At 40.0% G+C, this 25923-nt stretch overlaps 2 protein-coding genes across 14 annotated transcripts in view; one reads left to right on the forward strand and one right to left on the reverse strand.

The window, feature by feature from the left end:
- Positions 1 to 4467, forward strand: part of LOC139766822 (N-acetylated-alpha-linked acidic dipeptidase 2-like) — a 140232-nt gene extending 135765 nt beyond the window's left edge. Inside the window, exon 18 of the mRNA XM_071695747.1 lies at positions 4441 to 4467. Within this exon, the coding sequence (XP_071551848.1) occupies positions 4441 to 4452 (12 nt within the window). The 3' untranslated portion in view covers positions 4453 to 4467. The remainder of the gene's footprint in view (positions 1 to 4440) is intronic.
- The window catches only part of Nup54 (nuclear pore complex protein Nup54), a 222087-nt gene that overhangs the window by 14925 nt on the left and 181239 nt on the right, over positions 1 to 25923 (reverse strand). For all 13 annotated transcript variants that reach the window (XM_071695765.1, XM_071695763.1, XM_071695759.1 and 10 more), the window contains 3 exons: positions 14243 to 14324; positions 12981 to 13086; positions 2530 to 2680 (listed from right to left, as the gene is read on the reverse strand). In XM_071695765.1, the coding sequence (XP_071551866.1) occupies positions 2530 to 2680; positions 12981 to 13086; positions 14243 to 14324 (339 nt within the window). The remainder of the gene's footprint in view (positions 1 to 2529; positions 2681 to 12980; positions 13087 to 14242; positions 14325 to 25923) is intronic.

Here is a 25923-nt window from a genome sequence, read left to right on the forward strand (position 1 = left end):
ATATCCTCAATTGGCCCACCTCTCCGTTCCTTCTTTTGGAAAATTATAAACGGGAGGGGAGGATTTCCAGCCCCCCGCTCCCAAAATGGTTCTCAGTGAATGTAGGTTTGCTGCATGGGTGTATGATGTCTCCATGATTGTTTAATTTGTTTATGGATGGGGTTGTTAGGGAGGTGAATGTAAGAGTTTTGGAAAGAGGGACAAGTATGCAGTCTGTCTTGGATGAGAGAGCTTGGGAAACGAGTCAGTTGTTGTTTGCTGATGATACAGCGCTGGTGGCTGATTTGTGTGAGAAACTGCAGAAGCTGGTGACTGAGTTTGGTAACGTGTGTGAAAGAAGAAAGCTGAGAGTAAATGTGAATAAGAGCAAGGTTATTTGGTACCAAAGGGTTGAGGGACAAGTCAATTGGGAGGTAAGTTTGAATGGAGAAAAACTGGAGGAAGTGAAGTGTTTTAGATATCTGGGAGTGGACTTGGCAGCAGATGGAACCATGGAAGCGGAAGTGAATCATAGGGTGGGGGAGGGGGTGAAAGTTCTGAGCGCGTTGAAAAATGTGTGGAAGTCGAGAATATTATCTCAGAAAGCAAAAATAGGTTGTTTCAAGGAATAGTGGTTCCAACAATGTTACATGGTTGTGAGGCGTGGGCTATGGATAGAGTTGTGCAGAGGAGGGTGGATGTGCTTTAAATGAGATGTTTGAGGACAATATGTGGTGTGAGGTGGTTTGATCGAGTAAGTAATAATAGGGTAAGAGAGATGTGTGGTAATAAAAAGAGTGTGGTTGAGAGAACAGAAGGGGGTGTTTTGAAATAGTTTGGTCACAGGGAGAGAATGAGTCAGGAAAGATTGACAAAGAGGATATGTGTGTCAGAGGTGGAGGGAACAAGGAGAAGTGGGAGACCAAACTGGAGGTGGAAAGATGGAGTGAAAAAGACTTTGAGTGATCGGGGCCTGAACATGCAGGAGGGTGAAAGGCGTGCAAGGAATAGAGTGAATTGGAACAATGTGGTATCCCTTCACACTCAGTCTGTAGCTGTCACGTGTAATACCCTAGCTTGAGCCAGGTACCCATTTTATTGGCCAACCCCTAAGGGTAGATGCATTTTTTTTTCATTGTTATTGTATACTACAGCACCTTCCTTTTTTCAATTTGTTCATTTGAGTACTTTCCCCTTTGAATAATGTCCAAGGTGTATGTATTTGTTTTCAATACTTCAGGTCAGTGCTTTTATTGGGCCACTGTTTTCAAGCGTGATAGCAATGCCATATGTTCATAACTCCAGGTATATGCTACAGCGAACAAAAATGGTGGTTATTTCTTTCCAGTATTTTTGCTTTACACATACTTTCTGACATGTTTTTTGAGCCTTTTGTTTCTCAAACACTCAGTCTTAAAACTTAATTTCTTCCTTCAATAATACATTTAGTTGCAGCAGTATTTACACCCACAAAGATTCAAAACTTTTGATAGCTATGCAAGAATTCATTTTTCTTTATGTTGAAGGCTCCAGTCACATACAAAAGTCCATATCAAGACCAGGCCTTAACTGAAATAAGAAAGAATTATGAAATGGAAAAAGAAAAGAGAAGGGAAAGTATATATGAATTCTGGAGGAAGTGAAAAACCAGGTCATAGTTATTCGGGAAAAACATGAGGTAGAGAGTTCCAAAGAGACAGTTGTCAAAATATCCCACCCTAGAGTTGCTGATGGCCATAGAGTAATCATGTGACACAGCAGCTTGCCAAGTATTGCATGGTCTAGCTTGTGGTGTGGGCACACAAGCAGCTAGCTCTCGAGAGCAAAAACCAAAGTAAAGCCTATAGAAGAGGAAAAGTGAACCAACATTGTGGCGTAAAGCAAGAAGGTCAAGTTTGTAAGTTGGCCTGGGACATCAAGCATCCACACATCGTTAGGACTCCTTTACTTTCAAGCATGCCAATTTTTGCCCTCTCTTTCCACACATTCTTCAGTGTTCCCAGGACCTTTATCACCTCACCCACCCTATGACACTTCAGCTCCCATTGTTCCATTTGCTACCATGTCCACTTCCACATATCTAAACACTTCACTTACTCCAAATTTTCTTCATTCCAACACACATACCAACTCATCTGTCTTTCTCCACTGCTAATCCTAATAATCTTGCTTTTATTCACACTTACTCTCCCTAACTCAGAAAAAAAATTCTGGTTTCTCACTAAAATCTGCCACCAGTGCCTTTTTACATCATTGCCTGTTACCACTTCCCCATTTACTTCCTTCACCCATTTGTTCTCTTGTTTTTCTCACACTACTAACCTCTTCCAAAACATTTTCTTATTCTCCCTGAAGCTTGCTGATACTTGCTCACTCCTAACTCTCATTTGCCCTCTTTTTCAGCCCCTGCATCTTCCACTTTACCTCCTGCCACTTTTTCTTGTAAATCTCCAAGTTATTAACAAGAGAGACATCTATGTCATTACTAACAAGAAAAATGAACGAACTGTGGAAAAATCACAAATTAACAATGTACTATGTCTTACAAACCTTCAGAACTCTACGTGTGAGATTTGCTTGTTTCCACTTGGCATTCTGAATGGCAGCCTTCACCAAAATCTGCTTATGTCTTAGCTGTGTGATTTCATCCATGATGTTGTTCATGCTTGCCTGAAGATTTTTAGCATGCTCTTCCTGATACCTACAAGAAAGTAATACCTAATGAATAGAGAAACAGTCAGAGAAATTTTGAATTCCCAGAGTAATAAAACTACTGTATGTATTTCAATAATTGTGGTGTTTGTTAGAAAATCATTCAATACCATATCAAAGCAATAACATATATAAGTTGGACAAAGGATGTTAAACACTTGTAACCAAAAATCTCTAATGATGTCTGAAAAGCTACTAATGCCTATATATCATCTTCAAAATAGATTACAGGAAATGAGGGTAAAAGTGTAACATATTAAGAAATACTGCAGTGTTGAAAAAGCATGAAACAACTTTTATGAAAAGTTAAACACTGTAATTAATGCTCTGTGAATATACGATGTCTCAACTTTCTTAATTTTCTTACAACATATTCTAAATGTAACAAATGATATGAATTTCAGGTTTTTTACCAGTGTTTGGTTTATCATATATAAAATCCCACTAGAGAATCTGCACAAATCAAAAAATTGAGATTAAGATAATGAAATATGAACTAAACATCTGCAAGTTAAAAGGCTTCTTTTCTACATGTATTTTAAGGACGGTGTTAACTCCTGGAATTCCTGAATAATTGTGAAAATGAATATGAAGCTGGTGGATGCTCATTTACATGGACTTAACAACTAAAGAGTAACCAAAACTGACATATGAAGTCACATTTTCATTTCTTTTATACTTGACTGCCATTTCCCACATTAGTGAGGTAACATCAGGAACAGATGAAGAAATGCCACATCCATGTACGTCCATTCTCTATCTGTCCTGTGTAATGCACCGTAACCACAGCTTCCAATCCACAACCAGGCCCAACAGAACCTATCCATGGTTTACCCCAGAACTTCACATGCTCGGATTCAGTACATTGCCAGCACACCAATCAAAGTATACCACATCCTTCTAATTTACTCTATCCCATGCACACCTTTCATTTTTCTGAATGTTGAGGCCCTAGCCACTCAAAATCTTTCTCACTCCATCCTTCCATCCCTAATTCGGTCTCCCCATTCTACTTGTTCCATCTACTTCTGAAACATGTATCCTTTTTGTCAATATCACCTCAATCATTCTCTTCATATGTCCAAACCATTTTAGACACCTTCTTCAGCTCTCTCAACTGCACTCTTTATATTACCACACACCTACTCTTACCCTTTCATTACTTACTAGATCACATCATCTCACATCACAAGTTATCCTCTTACATTTCATTTCCAACACATCCACTCTCCACACAGCCTTATCTGTGCTGATGCCTTGCATCCATGTAATATTGTTAGGGCTACTATTCCCTCAAACACATCCATTTTTGCCCTTCCAGATAACATATCTCATTTCACTCATTCTTCAGTGCACCCAGAACCTTCACCATCTTACCCAGTGACTCACTTCTGCTTCCATGATTCCATTTTCTGCCATGTCCACTCCCAGGTAACTAAAACACTTTACTTCTTGCAACTTTTCACCATTTAAACTCACATTCCAACTAAACTGTGCCTCAACTCCACTAAACCTAATCACCACGCTTTTATTCACATTCAATCTCAACTTTCTCCTTTCAAACACTCATCCAAACTAAGTCACTAACTTCTTGTTGTGTTGAAAGTTCCAGTCATGGACAAAAGTCCACATCAAGGCTAGGCCTTACTTGATATATAGAGAGAATTATGAAATGGAAAAAGAAAAGACAAGGCAAAGTATTTACGAATTTTGGAGGAAGTAAAATACCTGTTTTTTGAAATGTTCCAGGTCATATTATGAGGAAAAACATGAGAAGGCAGCAAGCTCCAAATCTTCAACATGTAGGGTAAGAAGCAGGTATCAAAACCGCTCACCCTTGAGTTGCTGATGGCCAAACAACAATTATGTGATGCAGCAGCTTGCCAAGTACAGATGCTCCCAACATACGTCTGAGTTCCATTCTGGCAAGTAGAATTCACATTCCCGTACAACATTCTTTTATCCTATTCAATTTTTATCGTGATGATCTCATTTTTATCAACAGCTTTATTATACGATTCTGTAATTTCTTTTTACCTTTTATCTACGATCCTTTAGTTCATGGACTGATTCATCCAAACATTCAATGAACATTATGGCAGCTCCTTCATCAGCACTTGCTGCTTCAACTGTGACTTGAACTTTGTGCAAACTATATCATCTTTAAAATCTACTGAACCAACCATGACTTAATGTAAAGTTCTTGATGTAATCCTTTCCCGCTTGCTCCTTCAAAGTCTCAGAAAGACTTCTAGCCTTCACTTAAACTGTTAGTAAGCTTAGTGGTACATGTTTTTGAATTTGATCTTTTATCCACAGCATCAACAACTTTTCCATTTCATGAATGGGCCCTTGTTGTTGCTTTATCATCATAAACTTCATACTTGGCAAACTTCTCACTGCTTCACGTATTTTTTCTTTGTCCTTTACAACTGTGGAGACAGTCAAATAAGACAACTGTAGATCACATGCAATCACATTTTTTTTTTCCTCCTTCATACTGGGTGATTACCTTCATTTTCAATTCCAAATTGAGCATCCTCCTCAGCTTCTAGCCAGATCTATCAACATGTGATGGGTTTTTCCTCTTGCTCATCATCTTCTTTGGGGTTTAATACAAAATTGGTTTAATCCAGCATGAAAATTCATTAGATTCACTTGATCAATGTACGTTTACTGAATGGTGATTGAAAGTGAGAACTGAGAGATGCTGTGATGTACACAATGCTGGGATCCTCTGACATTCACTATCATATGCATGGCCATTAGCACTGGTGGCCATATGACCAGGTGTAATTTATATATTTACATGGATCTTTTCATTTATTTTTTTTCCATTCATACATATGGATGGTCAAGTTGGGGAGCATATGTATTGCGTGGTCTAGCTAGTGATGTAGGCACACAAGCAGCCTGCTCTCAAGAGCAGAAGCCAAATTAATACCTACAGAAGAGGAAAAGTGAGCTGATATTGTGGCTCAGAGCAAAAGGATCAAGTCTGGAAGTTATTGAACATACCAAGTTTGTTCACTGAGTCAAGAGGTGGAATTACAGAACCATCACAGGAACTACAAGTTGTAAGTATTTTTCGATAGAGAGAGGGGTAGAAATTGGGTCTTGGAGGCAGTTAACTTAACAACATTTGTCTACCCCACTGAGATATCCTATCCAAGTCTGAGTTTATTAAGGAAGCTGTGTCAAGCTGTGAGAAAAGGGGGGATGCTGAGCCACCAACAACTACAGAGATAGATCTGCCAGAGATGAAGCTACATATGAAGGAGCAAAGTGAGGGACGGAAACCAAAAGAGGGGAGCTTAAGGTGAGACCCCCATGCCACACCCTGTCAAAAACCTTAGATATGTTTAGGGCAACTAAACATGACTCCCCAAAATCTTTCAAGAATGATGACCATACATTTGTAAGACAGGAGAGAGTACCAACAGTGGATCTCACCTTATGGAAACAATACTGGTAATCAGAGAGTACACTGTGATTTTCAAGGTGTTTAACGATATGGAAGCTGAGGAGGGATTCAAAGAATTTGGAAATGGTAATGTAAAAGCAGTAGGACGACAGTTAAAAGGGTTGGAAAAGTCATCCTTCTTAGGGATGGGATGTATCAATGCATGTTTCCAAGGAGAATAAAAAGTTTTGGTTTTTAAGAAGAAATGGGACAGACAAGCAAGTACAGGTACAAGTTCAGAGGCACACTCTTTCAGTACAAGGGGATGGATGCCATCAGACCCATAAGCCTTGCTTGTGTCCACAGAGAGAAGTGCTTTTTGGATAGTCCAAAAAGAGATTATGAGAAGAGGCATAAGATTAGGAAGAAAAGCATCAAGGGGTGAAAGAATGTTAAAGTCATCCAAGGCGGAGTTAGATGAGAAACAGGAACCAAAGAGAGTTGCTTTGTCTATGGGAGAGACAGCTATAGTGCTGTCAGAACAGAAAAGTGAAGGAAAGGTAGAGTGACAGAAGTTGTTAGAGATGCCCATAGCTAAAAACCAGAATAACCTATCAGTTGATAAAGAGGAGAGGTTATCGCACTTCCTTTGAATGCAGGAATGCTTTGCCTCATGGATAACGTGCTTGCAGCAATACAGGCAGTGATAAAAGCTGAATGGGAACCAGAGGTAGGAAAGTTTTCCCAAGCCCATTATACCTGATCCCTTGTCTGAATGGCCACAGAACAGGAACGGTTAAACCACTGATTGGATGAAGAGATCATCTTGGAGGAAGAGGGGATAAATGCTTCCATTCCCACAAGAATAATCTCTGCTATGCATTTGGCAGAGACAGAGGCATCATCACATAAGAGATGGTAATTTACCCAAAGAAAGTCAGAAAAGAAATCATGTAAGCTATTCCAGTCAGCTTCGCTGAGGTACCAGAATTAATGCTTAGAAGGGGTTGCTGGAGAGGGAGGTGCTGTTAGAATAGATACATTTATGAGAGTGGGATTAGATGAACTTATTTGGGGTGATATTGTGTACTTACAGCAGGATGGACAAGAGGTGAAAAACAATTCCAGAATATTAGGAGAGTGGTCACAGCAGTCAGGAATATGGGTAAGGTGGGAGATAATTTGCTTTAAGTTATTGAGAATGGGGAATGTGAGGGCTTCAATCCCTCCACCATCCATATGGGAGGAATTCATTCATTCCTTATGGTGAACGTTGAAATCGCTGATATAGAAGATCCCACCTTGCAAGTGAGAGGATGCCACAGTCTCATGGCAGGAGTTTAGTTAGTCAAAGAAGGATATAAAATTTGTAGAATTAGGAGAACAATAGGTGAAACAGAGGAAAAGCATGGTGGTATGGAGACAGACCTTGAGCCAAATAATATCGAAGCTTAGGGACTCAAGGTCCTTGAGGTGTGCAACAGGGATGTTGTTGTTGGAATGAGCACAAACACCACTTTTGAATTGGAAATGTGAATGGAGGTCATAGTTTGATATGAAAAAAGGACTATCGAGAATATCATTTGACAAAAGCAGTTTCTCACTCATATCTGCCACCAGTCCTGTATCATCAACAAAAAACAACTCATTCACTTCCCAGGCCCCTCTCCTCCCCCTTCTCCTCCTCACAGTCTGCATACTTGCCCCTCTCTCTAAGACTCTAGCATTTACTTCCCTAAGCATCCCATCCATAAACATATCAAACAGGCATGGTGATATGCTGCCAATCCTGAGGCACCTCATCATGATCCATACATACACTGAAAGTCCTACCTAACCAACTACCAACACAGTAACTTCTTTTTTTCAGGAATTCAACTGCAATACCATCCACTCCAGCTTCCTTGCCATGATTCAACTTACAGAAGGCCTTCCCCACCTCCTCTCTTCACCAAACCTCTTACCTTGATTTCTTCACTTTGCATAACACCCTAAACCAAACTTCCTACATCTGCCATCCCAACATCAATTTCATTAAGCAGCCCTTCAAAATACTTACTCCATCTCCTCACTTCATCACCACCTCTTAGCACTTCCCCATTTGCCCCTTCATTGATGTTCCCATTTGTTCTATTGTTTTTCACACACAATTTACCTCCTTCCAAGACATCTTTCTTACTTTCCCTGAAGTTTACTGATACTCACCCACACCAACTCTCAATTAACCTCTTTTCCAACCACTGCACCTTCCTCTTGATCTCCAACCACTTTCTCTTATACATCTCCCAATCACTGCCAATCCTTCCCTGTAAGCACCATCCATTTACCTCTCTTTTCTCTTTCATTTGCAATTCTAATTCATCATCCCACCACTCCCCATCCTTTCTGTCTGCCCACATCCCACTTTACACATGCCACATGCTTCTCTCACACATGCCAGCACAACCTCCCATTCCTAATCCACTCCCCTATCTTCATTCACTTTTACCTTTTGTCATTCTGCACTCAATCTCTCCTGGCATTTCCTCATCCAAGTCTCTTTTCCAAGCTCACTTATTGTTACCTCTCTCTTCTCACCCATAACGAACCTTTTTTTTTCCTGAAAATCTCTACGAATCTTCACCATTGCCTCCACAAGGTAATGATCTGATGTTCCACCAGCAGTCTCATCACATTCACATCCACAAGTCTCTCTTTTGAATACCTATCATTTAGTATGCAATCCAGTAATGCCTAGTGACCATCTTTTCTACTCACAGACATGTCCTTATGTATGTCTCTCTTTTTACATAAAGTATTCACAATCACCGCTGCTTTCTCATGAGGATGCATGCAGAAGGGTGGAAGAGTTGGAAATGAGATATCTGAAAACAACATATGATATGAGGTGGTTTGTCAAGTAAGTAATGAAAGGGTAAAAGAGAGGTGTGGTAATAAGAAGAGTGCAGATGAGAAAGCTGAAGAGGATGTGTTGAAATGGTTTGGACATTTGGAGAGCATGAGTGAGGAGAGGTTAACAAAGAAGATATGTGTGTCAGAAGTGGAGAGGACAAGGAGAAGGGTGAAACTAAATTGAAAATGGAAGGAAGGCATGACAAAGATTTTTTGTACTATGGGTTTAAACAAGCAGGTGGGAGAAAGATGTACATGTGGAGAGTAAATTGATGTAATGTGGCACACGGGGTGACAAGCAGTCAGTGGGCTGAACCACAGCATATGAAGTAGTTCAGGAAAATCACAGAAAGATCTATGAGGCCTGACACCGGATGGGTACCTGTGGTTTCAGTGTATTACACATGACAGCTAGAGAATGGATGTGAACACATGAGGCCATTTTTCGTACGTTCCTGATGTTACACTGATAATGTCGGAATGATGAAGAAACATAAAAAAAAAATGCAACATCCTACCAATGAATGAACACCTAAGCCTCCACATATAAAAATACATTTTCTTCCCAGCTGTCTACAGTCTGGATGAATACCGTACTTTCATCAGTATAATCAAATTCATGTATATTATACAAATACAAATATAACAAGTTCTGGGTGTAATTCATATGGGTACTCCTACATTATGTAGCCACTTGGGCTACATGAAAACATGATGACCAAAGCATTCCTTGAAAACCAACTTGGAGACTACATAAAGTGGAGATTCTACTCCAGTTTTAAAACTGTCCATATTTGATTTTCTTATTCTGCAAAAATATCTAAACTATCCTGAAAAACTATCCTGAAACATTTCATTTCCAGCAATTCACCACCTACCATACTTTTTAATGTTTGGTCAATGGCTCACAACCAAACAACAATGTCAGAAGTAATACATCATCAAACATACCTATCTTTACCCTCACAGACAGCGACCTCTCTTTCCACACACACTACTCTGTGTATCTAGAACCTCTGACTCCTCACCCACCTTATGGCATATTTTGGCTCTCATTGTTCTGTCTGCTGCCATGTCCACTACCAGGTATCTTAAACATTACACTTCCTCTAGGATCTCTCCATTCAAAGTCACACTTCAACCAACTTGTTTCTTTCACTTTATTTTTTTTTGTTATACTTTGTCGCTGTCTCCTGCGTTTGCGAGGTAGCGCAAGGAAACAGACGAAAGAAATGGCCCAACCCCCCCCATACACATGTATATACATACGTCCACACACGCAAATATACATACCTACACAGCTTTCCATGGTTTACCCCAGTCGCTTCACATGCCTTGATTCAATCCACTGACAGCACGTCAACCCCGGTATACCACATCGCTCCAATTCACTCTATTCCTTGCCCTCCTTTCACCCTCCTGCATGTTCAGGCCCCGATCACACAAAATCTTTTTCACTCCATCTTTCCACCTCCAATTTGGTCTCCCTCTTCTCCTCGTTCCCTCCACCTCCGACACATATATCCTCTTGGTCAATCTTTCCTCACTCATTCTCTCCATGTGCCCAAACCACTTCAAAACACCCTCTTCTGCTCTCTCAACCACGCTCTTTTTATTTCCACACATCATTCTTACCCTTACGTTACTCACTCGATCAAACCACCTCACACCACACATTGTCCTCAAACATCTCATTTCCAGCACCTCCATCCTCCTGCGCACAACTCTATCCATAGCCCACACCTCGCAACCATACAACATTGTTGGAACCACTATTCCTTCAAACATACCCATTTTTGCTTTCCGAGATAATGTTCTCGACTTCCACACATTCTTCAAGGCCCCCAGAATTTTCGCCCCCTCCCCCACCCTATGATCCACTTCCGCTTCCATGGTTCCATCCGCTGCCAGATCCACTCCCAGATATCTAAAACACTTCACTTCCTCCAGTTTTTCTCCATTCAAACTCACCTCCCAATTGACTTGACCCTCAACCCTACTGTACCTAATAACCTTGCTCTTATTCACATTTACTCTTAACTTTCTTCTTCCACACACTTTACCAAACTCAGTCACCAGCTTCTGCAGTTTCTCACATGAATCAGCCACCAGCGCTGTATCATCAGCGAACAACAACTGACTCACTTCCCAAGCTCTCTCATCCCCAACAGACTTCATACTTGCCCCTCTTTCCAAAACTCTTGCTTTACCTCCCAAACAACCCCATCCATAAACAAATTAAACAACCATGGAGACATCACACACCCCTGCCGCAAACCTACATTCACTGAGAACCAATCACTTTCCTCTTTTCCTACATGTACACATGCCTTACATCCTCGATAAAAACTTTTCACTGCTTCTAACAACTTTCCTCCCACACCATATATTCTTAATACCTTCCACAGAGCATCTCTATCAACTCTATCATATGCCTTCTCCAGATCCATAAATGCTACATACAAATCCATTTGCTTTTCTAAGTATTTCTCACATACATTCTTCAAAGCAAACACCTGATCCACACATCCTCTACCACTTCTGAAACCACACTGCTCTTCCCCGATCTGATGCTCTGTACATGCCTTCACCCTCTCAATCAATACCCTCCCATATAATTTACCAGGAATACTCAACAAACTTATACCTCTGTAATTTGAGCACTCACTCTTATCCCCTTTGCCTTTGTACAATGGCACTATGCACGCATTCCGCCAATCCTCAGGCACCTCACCATGAGTCATACATACATTAAATAACCTTACCTCTTTCACTTACTATACTTAATAATCTTACTTTTATCAATAAAAACTCTCAATTTTCCCCTTTCACACACTCTCCAAAATTCAGAAACCAGCCTCTGCAGTTTTTTTGTTTCTTTTTTATGTTGAAGACTCTAATCACAGACAACAGTCCACAGCAAGGTTGGGCCTTAATTGAAATATAGAGAGAATTATGAAATGGAAAAAGAAAAGACAAAGGAGAATAAGAATATTTGAGAAAGTGAAAAGCCTGTCTTTTGAAATGTGCTAAGTCAAAGTTGTTCTGCTTCAAGCCAGTAATCTTTGGTTACCTATCCAAAATGGCTGTGTAATGTTTACATCAAAAATCAATTACAGCTTTAGATCCCTCAGGAAAATATCCCACCAAAAAGAAAAAACAAACCCATACCGCAGACACCTGTACAACTTAAATTGTCCTCAGTTCAACCACTAAAGAGCCAACATGACTAACTGATCCAGGGGCCAATGAACAATTGGGTTAAATAAACTGATTTCAGGGTTGGCTAAAGATACTGAAGTTTAGGTTTGGTGCTGTATTTTGCACTTGTCTCAAGAGGACCATCAAAAGAAATGAACACGAATGGCATATAAGTGTACAAAATTACATAGGTGCATCTACAACAAGAAATACCTGGTTAATGACAGAACTTGAGAAAGATTAGAAATGCCATGCAAATTTGTAGAACATTATACAGGGCTACTGGAATAGATTTAAAGTGCTGGAAATAGCCCTGAGGTGTATGTGAATTAATAAGAAAATAGAAAATGTGTAAGACAAATCAAGTTCGAGTTCACAAAACTGGTGAGGCTTTTTGGAAAGTAAGCTGCTTGCCACATTACAGTACTGTGCTGAAAAGGTTTTTGGTACAGAAAGGAAAATGGCAATAAGGTGCAACTGGTTAACACAAGATAGAAAGGGGAGAGCGGCAGCTACTTGACAAGAAAGAACTGTTGTGGAAGATGAAGATTCATCAAGCAAACAAACAATAAAGGATGTGTACTGAGAAAATAGTTAAAAAGAATGGATAAGAAAGGCATACATTTGCAAGCCTGTTGCAATTAAGTTAGGTTTGGTGAGAATAAGCATCTGATGGATGGGGGAAGGACCACCTGTACATGGTAAACAGATGTGTCCCATCACTACCTCATAAAACAATGCATATCATGATTGAAAATATGCAGCTGTGAGAAGTTATGAAAAGGGTACTCACTTGAATTGTTTCTGTAGTTCCTGAAAGCCAACTTTAACAACAGGAAAATACTTCTTAGGGTCTGGATTCTCTCTCTTGCCTTGCTCCCATAATGCTGGGTCAATCCCTAGAATAAAACATTTACTGAACCATAAGTAGCAATGTAATAATAAGATATTGTAGGTGATCAAGATGTTTGAGCAAGATTTGGCAAGAAGCAATGTATTAATACAATATAGTAGGTGCTCAAGATGTCTCAGCAAGATCTGGGAAAAAGCAATATGTAATAATACAATATAGTGGGTGATCAAGATGTTCGAGTAAGATTTGACAAGAAGCACCGTAATAATACAATATAGTGGGTGATCAAGATGTCTGAGCAAGATTTGGGAAGAAGCGATATGTAATAATACAATATAATGGGTGGTCAAGATGTCTGAGTAAAATTTGGCAAGAAGCAATGTAATAATACAATATAGTGGGTGATCAAGATGTCTGAGTAAGATTTGACAAGAATCAGTGTAAAAATAAAATACAGAGGGTGATCAGAATGTCTGAGTAAGGTTTGGCAAGAAACAATGTAATAATACAATATAATGGGTGATCATGATGTTTGAGTGAGATTTGGCAAGAAACAATAAGTAATAATACAATATAGTGGGCGATCAAGATGTCTGAGTAAGATTTGGCAAGAAACAATATGTAATAATACAGTATAGTGTTCAAGATATCTGAGTAAGATTTGGCAAGAAGCAATGTAATAATACAATATATTTGGTGATCAAGATGTTTGAGTAAGATTTGACAAGAATCAATGTAATAATAAAATACAGTGGGTGATCAGAATGTTTGAGTAAGGTCTGGCAAGAAACAATGTAATAATACAATATATTGGGTGATCAAGATGTTTGAGTAAGATTTGGCAAGAAACAATATGTAATAATACAATATAGTGTTCAAGATGTCTGAGTAAGATTTGGCAAGAAGCAATGTAATAATACAATATAGTGGGTGATCAAGATGTTTGAGTAAGATTTGGCAAGAAACAATATGCAATAAGACAATATAATGGGTGATCAAGATATCTGAGTAAGATTTGGCAAGAAGCAATGTAATAATATAGTGGGTGATCATTATGCAAGAAACAATATGTAATAATACAATATAGTAGGTGATCAAGATGTTTGAGTAAGATTTGACAAGAAGCAATGAAATAATACAATGAAATAATACAATGGAATAATACAATATGCTGTTTACTCTAATATCAATGGAGAACTTACCTCTCTGGGGTGTATCCAGGTATTCCTTTAACTGAGTCTCTGTTAACATCAACAATGGAATAACATCCTGAATGCATAAATTCTGAAATGGATACATCTGAATTACATGAAGTTGATAGAGCACAAAAAAGTTGTATTTGATAGACATACAACAGGATATAGATGGATCTACAGAAGGTTCCACCTTCCTGAGACAATAATATTTCTTTGGTCATAATCACATCACTGTGCTCTTTAGTGCAGTATTATGAAACAACCCTTTCTTAGGTAGAGCATGTTTTTAAAACTATTCTTGACTGTCAATGCTTTCTAATTCTAGAATCTGTGTTATTCTTTACTTCATCTTGGTTACCTGGGTTGCCTTACCTATGTGAGCAACTCTTCTTGCCTTCATATTTCAAGAGCATATTTTCATAGGAGCAAAAAGATTATGCATCCTTTATATTTCATGGGTGATCTGATCAATATTTGTTTCCATCTACTTCCTACATGTAGCTCTCTGATGTAACAACCCACTGTCAAAATATCATAAAAGCTATAAGAAAATGTGCAAAAATAATGAAAAAGAAGCATTCAGTGGGAGAGCCCTTATCAGACAAGAAAACTTCTCAGTCCCTATGAGTTCATATGCCATTAACTACATCAAATATTTCTAACAGAAATTTCTTCAGTGATGGTTACTTGGCTTCACTATGGCAATTAAAAACATTCTACAAAATAGATAAAACATTGCATTTCCCTCTACACATGATAATATAAAATATCCAGCAATTAACCTTTACCAGCAAAACTGCCTCATGGATTATTCCCATAAAAAAATCTTGTCTCCTTACAGAAAATACACAAGAAACAAATATACTTTCTTCTATGTCTGTGTGGGAGGGCGCTGAGTGCATGGGAGATGGCCTGTGCTCGTGGTATGGATGCCCTATATCCAAGCAAGTATATCATAACCATAGTATTTCCAGATGAAATTGCATTTTATATACACCTAATCACATTAAACAATTTATGATTCTTTTAAAGGTATGATCTCAAACTAAACAACATATTACTTACTTATCCTTTACAGACATTAGTTAACAAACTTTTTCATACATTTTTAATTCATTCACAGACATAACTATATTCACATAAATAAATGAACAAATAACTTTATTTTCACTAAAAAATATAAACTCTTATCCCCACATTTCTTTTAACTCTAATACTAATTTAATAAGAGCATACATCTGGCAATGCACCAAGTATCAGGCATCAAACACTGATGATGTATACTGTATCCTCTCTCTTCATATTCTGTGGATGACTACAATGCGAGATATCTTTTCCAGCTGTAGCAGTAGGCTGCTTGTGACCTCTTAGGATAACTAGTGGAGGCAACCATCAGCTGTGACTTTACAAAGAAAGAGGCAACTTAAAATTGTCACTTGATGATGGGAAAAGTTCTATAACTGTTGTCAAAAGATGGTAAGAGGTAACACTTTACTTAACCTTCAAAAAGTTCCTATAATTTACCTTGATGCCCATGTTGGAATTAATTTTTTGGGTAAAATTTCATTTTCACAAAAATACATCATCTATAAATCCAAAGACAGAAAGTTGTTAACAGTAAGGAATGAACCTTAAAAAGTTATGGGGATAAGCTACATAGAGCCCTACACTCTCTGTAAGTGAGTTTTGGCGAACTTACACAAAATCCTTAAATTGCTGCTGACAGAAAACCTGGCTTTTGCTCTATGCCCAAAAACACTATAAAGTCTTTAAAAACAAATTCTGCTTACATGAAATTAAATATATCTTATGTTAATGCTAGCTGTGATGCACATACATACATTGTAAATTTCATTATACTTGATAGCCATTTCCTGTGTCAGCAAGATGCTCTGTGGATGGTATTAAGAATATATGGAGTGGGAGGCAAGTTGTTAGAAGCAGTGAAAAGTTTTTATCGAGGATGTAAGGCATGTGTACGTGTAGGAAGAGAGGAAAGTGATTGGTTCTCAGTGAATGTAGGTTTGCGGCAGGGGTGTGTGATGTCTCCATGGTTGTTTAATTTGTTTATGGATGGGGTTGTTTGGGAGGTAAATGCAAGAGTTTTGGAAAGAGGGGCAAGTATGAAGTCTGTTGGGGATGAGAGAGCTTGGGAAGTGAGTCAGTTGTTGTTCGCTGATGATACAGCGCTGGTGGCTGATTCATGTAAGAAACTGAAGAAGCTGGTAACTGAGTTTGGTAAAGTGTGAAAGAAGAAAGTTAAGAGTAAATGTGAATAAGAGCAAGGTAATTAGGTACAGTAGGGTTGAGGGTCAAGTCAATTGGGAGGTAAGTTTGAATGGAGAAAAACTGGAGGAAGTAAAGTGTTTTAGATATCTGGGAATGGATCTGGCAGCGGATGGAACCATGGAAGCGGAAGTAGATCATAGGGTGGGGGAGGGGGCGAAAATCCTGGGAGCCTTGAAGAATGTGTGGAAGTCGAGAACATTATCTCGGAAAGCAAAAATGGGTATGTTTGAAGGAATAGTGGTTCCAACAATGTTGTATGGTTGCGAGGCGTGGGCTATGGATAGAGTTGTGCGCAGGAGGATGGATGTGCTGGAAATGAGATGTTTGAGGACAATGTGTGGTGTGAGGTGGTTTGATCGAGTAAGTAACGTAAGGGTAAGAGAGATGTGTGGAAATAAAAAGAGCGTGGTTGAGAGAGCAGAAGAGGGTGTTTTGAAATGGTTTGGGCACATGGAGAGAATGAGTGAGGAAAGACTGACAAAGAGGATATATGTGTCGGAGGTGGAGGGAACGAGGAGAAGAGGGAGACCAAATTGGAGGTGGAAAGATGGAGTGAAAAAGATTTTGTGTGATCGGGGCCTGAACATGCAGGAGGGTGAAAGGAGGGCAAGGAATAGAGTGAATTGGAGCGATGTGGTATACCGAGGTTGACGTGCTGTCAGTGGATTGAATCAAGGCATGTGAAACGTCTGGGGTAAACCATGGAAAGCTGTGTAGGTATGTATATTTGCGTGTGTGGACGTATGTATATACATGTGTATGGGGGGGGGGGTTGGGCCATTTCTTTCGTCTGTTTCCTTGCGCTACCTCGCAAACGCGGGAGACAGCGACAAAGTATAATAAAAATATATATATATATATATATATATATATATATATATATATATATATATATTATCCCTGGGGATAGGGGAGAAAGAATACTTCCCACGTATTCCCTACGTGTCGTAGAAGGCGACTAAAAGGGGAGGGAGTGGGTGGCTGGAAATCCTCCCCTCTCGTTTTTTTTTAATTTTCCAAAAGAAGGAACAGAGAAGGGGGCCAGGTGAGGAGTTTCCCTCTAAGGCCCAGTCCTCTGTTCTTAACGCTACCTCGCAAATGCGGGAAATGGCGAATAGTATGAAAATAGTATAAAAATAGTATAAAAAAAAAAAAAAAAAAAAATATATACATATATTTATCTATTCATTCTATTTTGCTTTGGCGCTGTCTCCCGCATTAGCGAGGTAGTGCAAGGAAACAGATGAAAGAATGGCCCAACCCACCCACATACACATGCATATACATACACGTCCACACACACAAATATACATACCTATACATCTCAACGTATACATATATATACACACACACAGACATATACATATATACACATGTACATAATTCATACTGTCTGCCTTTATTCATTCCCATCGTCACCCCGCCACACATGAAATAACAGCCCCCTCCCCCCTCATGTGTGCGAGGTAGCGCTAGGAAAAGACAACAAAGGTCACATTCATTCACACTCAGTCTCTAGCTGTCATGTAATAATGCACTGAAACCACAGCTCCCTTTCCACATCCAGGCCCCACAGAATTTTCCATGGCTTACCCCAGACGCTTCACATGCCCTGGTTCAATCCATTGACAGCACGTCGACCCCGGTATACCACATCGTTCCAATTCACTCTATTCCTTGCCCTCCTTTCACCATCCTGCATATTCAGGCCCCGATCACTCAAAATCTTTTTCACTCCATCTTTCCACCTCCAATTTGGTCTCCCACTTCTCGTTCTCTCCACCTCTAACACATATATCCTCTTGGTCAATCTTTCCTCACTCATTCTCTCCATGTGCCCAAACCATTTCAAAACACCCTCTTCTGCTCTCTCAACCACGCTCTTTTTATTTCCACACATCTCTCTTACCCTTACATTACTTACTCGATCAAACCACCTCACACAACATATTGTCCTCAAACATCTCATTTCCAGCACATCCACCCTCCTGCGCACAACTCTAACCATAGCCCACGCCTCGCAACCTCGCTAACGTGGGAGATGGCGGTTAAGTATAATGAATAATAAGTATACAATTTCCCAGGAATACTCAACAGACTTATGCCTCTGTAGTTTGAACACTCACCTTTATCCCCTATACCTTTGTACAATGGCACTATGCATGCATTCTGCAATCCTAAGGCACATCACCATGGTCCATACATACATTGAATATCCTTACCAACCAATCAACAACACAGTCACCCCCTTTTCAATAAATTCCAATGCAATACCATCAAAGACGCTGCCTTGCCAGACTTCATCTTTCACAAAGCTTTCACTACCTCTTCTCTCTTCACCAAATCATTTTCCCTGACCTTCTCACTTCGAACACCACCTAGACCAAAACACCCCATACCTGCCACTCTATCATCAAACACATTCAACAAACCTTCAAAATACTCCATCAATATATGTTATCACTTCCCCATTTGCTCCCTTCACTGATGTTCCCAATTGTTCTCTTGTCTTACGCACCTTATTTACCTCCTTCCAAAACATCTTTTTATTCTCCCAAAAATCTAATGATACTCTCTCACGCTAACCCTCATTTGCCCTCTTTTTCAACTCTTGCACCTTTCTCTTGACCTCTTGCCACTTTCTTTTATAAATTTCCCAGTCATTTGCACTACTTCCCTGCAAGTATTGTCCAAATGCCTCTCTTTTTTTCCTTTCACTAACAATCTTACTTCTTCATCCCACCAATCACTACCCTTTCTAATCTGCCCAACTTCCACCTTTCTCATACCACATGCACCTTCTATGCAAGCCATCACTGCTGCCCTAAATACATCCGATTCCTCACCCAATCCCCTCACATCATCTGCTCTCACCTTTTGCCATTCTACACTCAATCTCTCCTGATACTTCCTCACCCAAGTCTCCTTTCCAAGATCAAGCACTCTCACCACTCTCTTCTCCCTAACATTCTCTCTTCTTTTCTGAGAGCCTCTACAAATCTTCACCATCCGCCATCCAAATGAGCAACAACTGTCTATCTTACCTTCCAGAATTTTTTTGCAGTGCTCACAGGTGAAATGAGGTGCCTAGAATTTGTTCTGATATGCAACAAGCATGCTGAAATATGCCTTGTAAACCTTACACATCTTAGTTGATGCTGCTCTTGTTTTGATAAATTGGCCACAGACATCGCAAAATGCACTGCCAGATGCTTGCAGCCTCACGGTGTCATCTCAGAAAATGTATGTATATGTATCCACTTAGGCAGCTAAATTTAAACTGAACTAGTTGGCTTAAGGCCCTTATATTCATACTACTATTCATTTTACTGGTAACTTCTAGAAAGTTCTATATCAGTTATCAGTTACAAATCTATCTGGAATGTTCTGAAAAGTAGGTGAATTTCTAAATATCACTGTCCTGATCACAAAAGCAGAGTTTCATGTTAATAAAAGCTGTTTTCTATACTTTTTAGACTATTAAAAAAATAAACTTATTACCCAAGAACAAAAAAATAAAGGAAACATTTGTTACACAGTGTAATTACCTATCTCTTGCCATCCCCTTTCAGTTTTACATGCATCAATCTAGAATTTACTTCATTACACTCTATCAAACACTCCCACAACTCTTGCTTCAGGAGTAATGCTACTCCTTCCTTAGCTTTTGTCCTTTCACCAACCCCCGACTTTATTCCCATGATGTTTCCAAACCATTCTTCCCTTTACTCTTTCAGCTTCATTTCACTCAAAGCCAGAACATCCAGGTTTCTTTCCTGAAACTTACTAAAGATTGAGCATCTTTAATCCTGCAACCTTGGGACCTGGCCACTGCCTTACCACAACAAAGGCCAGAGAACAAAAAGTGGCCCCTAAGGGAACCCCTATGTAAATATATGCCCGACCCCTAGTCTTGCCAGCTCATTTCACAAACACACTGTTGTGATATCAAATGTAGAACAAAGCTTAAAATGGGAAATACTACAACCATTAATGCTTCCGAACAAGGTTTTTATTGTTACATCAGAATACCACAGATGGAGACTCCACAATATTTTGGGCAATGGTTTTTTTTTTTTTGTGGCAGACAACACAAATACAGGGTAGATTCGTCTGCATTATAAAATTTGTTCTGGGGATGTTTTACGCTGCTACTAACTATGCAAATTCGTCCACAAACTTTGTAGCAGCTTTGTGACAAATAGTTAATATAATGAACAACCAAAGGTTGGTAGTTGGCTTTGGTCGACTCTTCTTACTATTGTTGCTTTATTGTTACTGTCAGGTAGCCAGCTCATGCTGCAGTGTCAGTCCCAGCCAGGGAGGTGGCTTATACACTCTCTCTCACCTTGCAAATATGGCTATTGGTTGTTTTATAAAGAATTGGAGTTTTTATTGATTCTTTTGATATGACTGTAAACTACAAACTTCCATATCAGCACAACGCTTTTCACCGCACACAATATGTACTAAAATTCCATGTCTCCATTTAAACTTGTGTAACCATCCTTGCACATATTCAGTCATAGTTTAGTTATAGTTCTCTATGAAAAATTTTGGCCTGCTCAATAAGCATCTCCCTAGAAATGCTTACAGCTGCAATGCAAACACATTTTGGCACCTTAGCACAGCCAACAGTGCTGCCCTGGTGGCACATCCATGAACTGATGGTGGCAGATTCAAAACGCGCCATACCATGGGAGTTATCAGACCACACAGCTCCGAATTAGAGAGGTTCAACCTGTACCTATCTCTCCTTTCTTCTCATGTTGGTTACATACACACACATTCAGACACTCAGTCTGAGCCTTCAAGCTGGGTAAGCACTTCCCATTAGACTCCTTATTCTGTTTCTTCTCAAGAAATTGAAATAAGAAGAGGAAGGTTTCCAGGCCCCTGCTCCTGCCCCCTTTTGTCACCTTTTATGACACAGAGTATATGGAGGTAGAATTCTTTCTCCCCTACCCCAATTTTTCATACTTGATCGCAGTTTCCCACATCAGCGAGATAGTGCTGAAAAACAGATGAAGAAAGACACGTCCACTTATATGCACAAATATATACATACACTCACATACACGTATGTATATACATACATCTACTTATCTATTCACTATACTTGATCGCTGTTTTCCAAGTCAACGAGGTAGTGCCACAAAACAGACAAAGAAAGACCCATCCACTCATATACACATATGCACATATATGACCATACACACACATATACATAACAAAATATATATACATATATAGAGAAGGAGATGGAGTGAATATCTTGAAGGTTTGTTGAATGTGTTTGATGATAGAGTGCCAGATTTAAGGTGTTTTGGTTGAGGTGGAGTGCAAAGTGAGAGGGTAAGGGAGAATGATTTGGTAAACAGAGAAGAGGTAGTGAAAGCTTTGCGGAAGATGGAAGCCAGCAAGGCAGCGGGTTTGGATGGTACTGCGGTGGAATTTATTAAAAAAGGGGTGACTGTATTGTTGACTGGTTGGTAAGATTATTTAATGTATGTATGACTCATGGTGAGGTGCCTGAGGATTGGCGGAATGCTTGCATAGTGCCACTGTACAAAGGCAAGGGGGATAAAAGTGAGTGCTCAAATTACAGAGGTATAAGTCTGTTGAGTATTCCTGGGAAATTATATGGGAGGGTATTGATTGAGAGGGTGAAGGCATGTACAGAGCATCAGATTGGGGAAGAGCACTGTGGTTTCAGAGAAGGTAGAGGATGTGTGGATCAGCTGTTTGCTTTGAAGAATGTATGCGAGAAATACTTAGAAAAGCAAATGGATTTGTATGTAGCATTTATGGATCTAGAGAAGGCATATGATAGAGTTGATAGAGATGCTCTGTGGAAGGTATTAAGAATATATGGTGTGGGAGGCAAGTTGTCAGAAGCAGTGAAAAGTTTTTATTGAGGATGTAAGGCAAGTGTACGTGTAGGAAGAGAGGAAAATGATTGGTTCTCAGTGAATGTTGGTTTGCGGCAGGGGTGCGTGATGTCTCCATGGTTGTTTAATTTGTTTATAGATGGGGTTGTTAGGAAGGTGAATGCAAGAGTTTTGGAAAGAGGGGCAAGTATGCAGTCTGTTGTGGATGAGAGAGCTTAGGAAAAGAGTCAGTTGTTGTTTTCACTGATGATACAACGCTGGTGGCTGATTCGGGTGAGAAACTGCAGAAGCTGATGACGGAGTTTGGTAAAGTGTGTGAAAGAAGAAAGCTGAGAGTAAATGTGAATAAGAGCAAGGTTATTAGGTACAGTAGGGTTGAGGGACAAGTCAATTGGGAGGTAAGTTTGAATGGATAAAAACTGAAGGAAGTGAAGTGTTTTAGATATAAGGGAGTGGATTTGGCAGTGGATGGAAACATGGAAGTGGAAGTGAATCATAGGGTGGGGGAGCGGGCGAAAGTTCTGGGAGCGTTGAAGAATGTGTGGAAGTCGAGAACATTATCTTGGAAAGCAAAAATGGGTATGTTTGAAGGAATAGTGGTTCCAACAATGATATATGGTTGTGAGGCATGGGCTATAGATTGAGTTGTGCGGAGGAGGGTGGATGTGCTGGAAATGTGATGTTTGAGGACAATATGTGGTGTGAGGTGGTTTGACCGAGTAAGTAATGAAAGGGTAAGAGAGATGTGAGGTAATAAAAGGAGTGTGGTTGAGAGAGCAGAAGAGGGTCTTTTGAAATGGTTTGGTCACATGGAGAGAATGAGTGAGGAAAGATTGGCGAAGAGGATATATGTGTCAGAGGTGGAGGGAATGAGGAGAAGTGGGAGACCAAATTGGAGGCGGAAAGATGGAGTGAAAAAGATTTTGAGTGATCGGGGCCTGAACATGCAGGAGGGTGAAAGGCGTGCAAGGAATAGAGTGAATTGGAACGATGTGGATATACCAGGGTCAACATGCTTTCAATGGATTGAACCAGGGCATGTGAAGCATCTGGGGTGAACCATGGAAAGTTCTGTGGGGCCTGGTTGTGGAAAGGGAGCTGTGGTTTCAGTGCATTATACATGACAGCTAGAGACTGAGTGTGAACGAATGTGGCTTTTGTTGTCTTTTCCTAGCGCTATCTCATGCACATGTGGGGGGAGGGGGTTGTTATTTCATGTGTGGCGGGGTGGCGATGGGAATGAATAAAGGCAGACAGTATGAATTATGTACATGTGTATATATGTATATGTCTGTGTGTATATATATATGTGTACTTGAGATGTATAGGTATGTATATGTACGTGTGTGGACATGTATGTGTATACATGTGTATGTGGGTGGGTTGGGCCATTCTTTCATCTGTTTCCTTGCGCTACCTTGCTAACGCGGGAGACAGCGACAAAGTATAATAAATAAATAAATAACATATATACACATGTACATATTCATACTTATTTGTCTTCATCCATTCCTGGCACCACTGTGCCCCACAGGAAACAGCATTGCCACCCCATGTGCTACCACTTAGTCTCTAGCTGTCATGAGTAATGCATGAAAACCACAGCTCCCTATCCATATCCAGGCCCCACCAACCTTTCCACAGTTTACCACAGATGTTTCCCATGCTCTGGTTCAGTCCACTGACAGCACGTCGACTCCAGTATACCAAATAGTTTTTTTTTTTTTTTTATACTGTGTCGCTGTCTCCCGCGTTTGCGAGTTAGCGCAAGGAAACAGACGAAAGAAATGGCCCAACCCCCCCCATACACATGTATATACATATGTCCACACACGCAAATATACATACCTACACAGCTTTCCATGGTTTACCCCAGACGCTTCACATGCCTTGATTCAATCCACTGACAGCACGTCAACCCCGGTATACCACATCGCTCCAATTCACTCTATTCCTTGCCCTCCTTTCACCCTCCTGCATGTTCAGGCCCCAATCACACAAAATCTTTTTCACTCCATCTTTCCACCTCCAATTTGGTCTCCCTCTTCTCCTTGCTCCCTCCACCTCCGATACATATATCCTCTTGGTCAATCTTTCCTCACTCATCCTCTCCATGTGCCCAAACCACTTCAAAACACCCTCTTCTGCTCTCTCAACCACGCTCTTTTTATTTCCACACATCTCTCTTACCCTTACGTTACTCACTCGATCAAACCACCTCACACCACACATTGTCCTCAAACATCTCATTTCCAGCACATCCATCCTCCTGCGCACAACTCTATCCATAGCCCACGCCTCGCAACCATACAACATTGTTGGAACCACTATTCCTTCAAACATACCCATTTTTGCTCTCCGAGATAATGTTCTCGACTTCCACACATTCTTCAAGTTCACTCTATTCTGTGCACGCCTTTCACTCTCTTGCAAGTTCAGGCCCCAGTTACTCAAAAAAATTTTCACTCCATCCTTCTACCTACAATAAGGTCTCCCACTTCTTATTTCCTCCACCTCTGACATATATATCCTCTTTGTCAACCTTTCCTTACTTATTCTCTCCATATGTCTAAACCATTTTAACACACCCTCTTCTGCTCTCTCAACCACACTCTTACCTTCACATTACTTACTTGATCAAACCACATCACACCATGTATTGTCCTCAAACATTTCATTTCCAACACATCCACCCTCCTTCGCACAACCTATGTACAGTCCATGCCTCACAACCATATAATAGAGCTGGAACTACTATTCCTTCAAACATACCCATTTTTGCATTCCAAGATAATATTCTCTCCACACATTCTTCATCATTCCCAGAACCCTCACCCCCTCCTTACCATATGACAAACTTCCACTTCCATGGTTCCATTCACTGCCAAGTCCACTCCTAGATATCTAAAACACTTAATTTCCTCCAGTTTTTCTCCATTCAGACTTGCCTGAGGATAGGAGAGTAAGAATACTTCCCATGTATTCCCTGCATTTTGTGGAAGGCAAGTAAAAGTGGTGGGAACAAGGGCTAAAAATCCTCCCCTCCAGTTTTACTTTTCCAAAGAAGGAATATACAAGGGAGCTAAGAAAGGAGTTTTCTCTCTAAGGCTCACCCATCTGTTCCTGGATGCTACCTTACTAATGCAAGAAATGGCGAGTACATATGAAAAAAATCTGAGCCACTGTCATTGCTCTGCTTCTAGCTACCAAATAATATCAGCTCCTCTACATTCTTGAGGCAATACAGATACTAATTGTAACAAATAGACTCATAAAGTTAACATACAGTCCAAATATGCTGGAATATACAAGGGAGCTAAGAAAGGAGTTTTCTCTCTAAGGCTCACCCATCTGTTCCTGGATGCTACCTTACTAATGCAAGAAATGGCAAGTACATATGAAAAAAATCTGAAAGAGCATGTGTGACCTAAAAGTAATGTATAAGTGATATTTCTGAAAATTATACAATAAGCCATATGTAAAAACCCTATGCTTTACTGTGAAATA

Source organism: Panulirus ornatus, chromosome 58 (genome assembly GCF_036320965.1).
Source record: "Panulirus ornatus isolate Po-2019 chromosome 58, ASM3632096v1, whole genome shotgun sequence".
NCBI classification, from domain to species: Eukaryota; Metazoa; Arthropoda; class Malacostraca; order Decapoda; family Palinuridae; genus Panulirus; species Panulirus ornatus.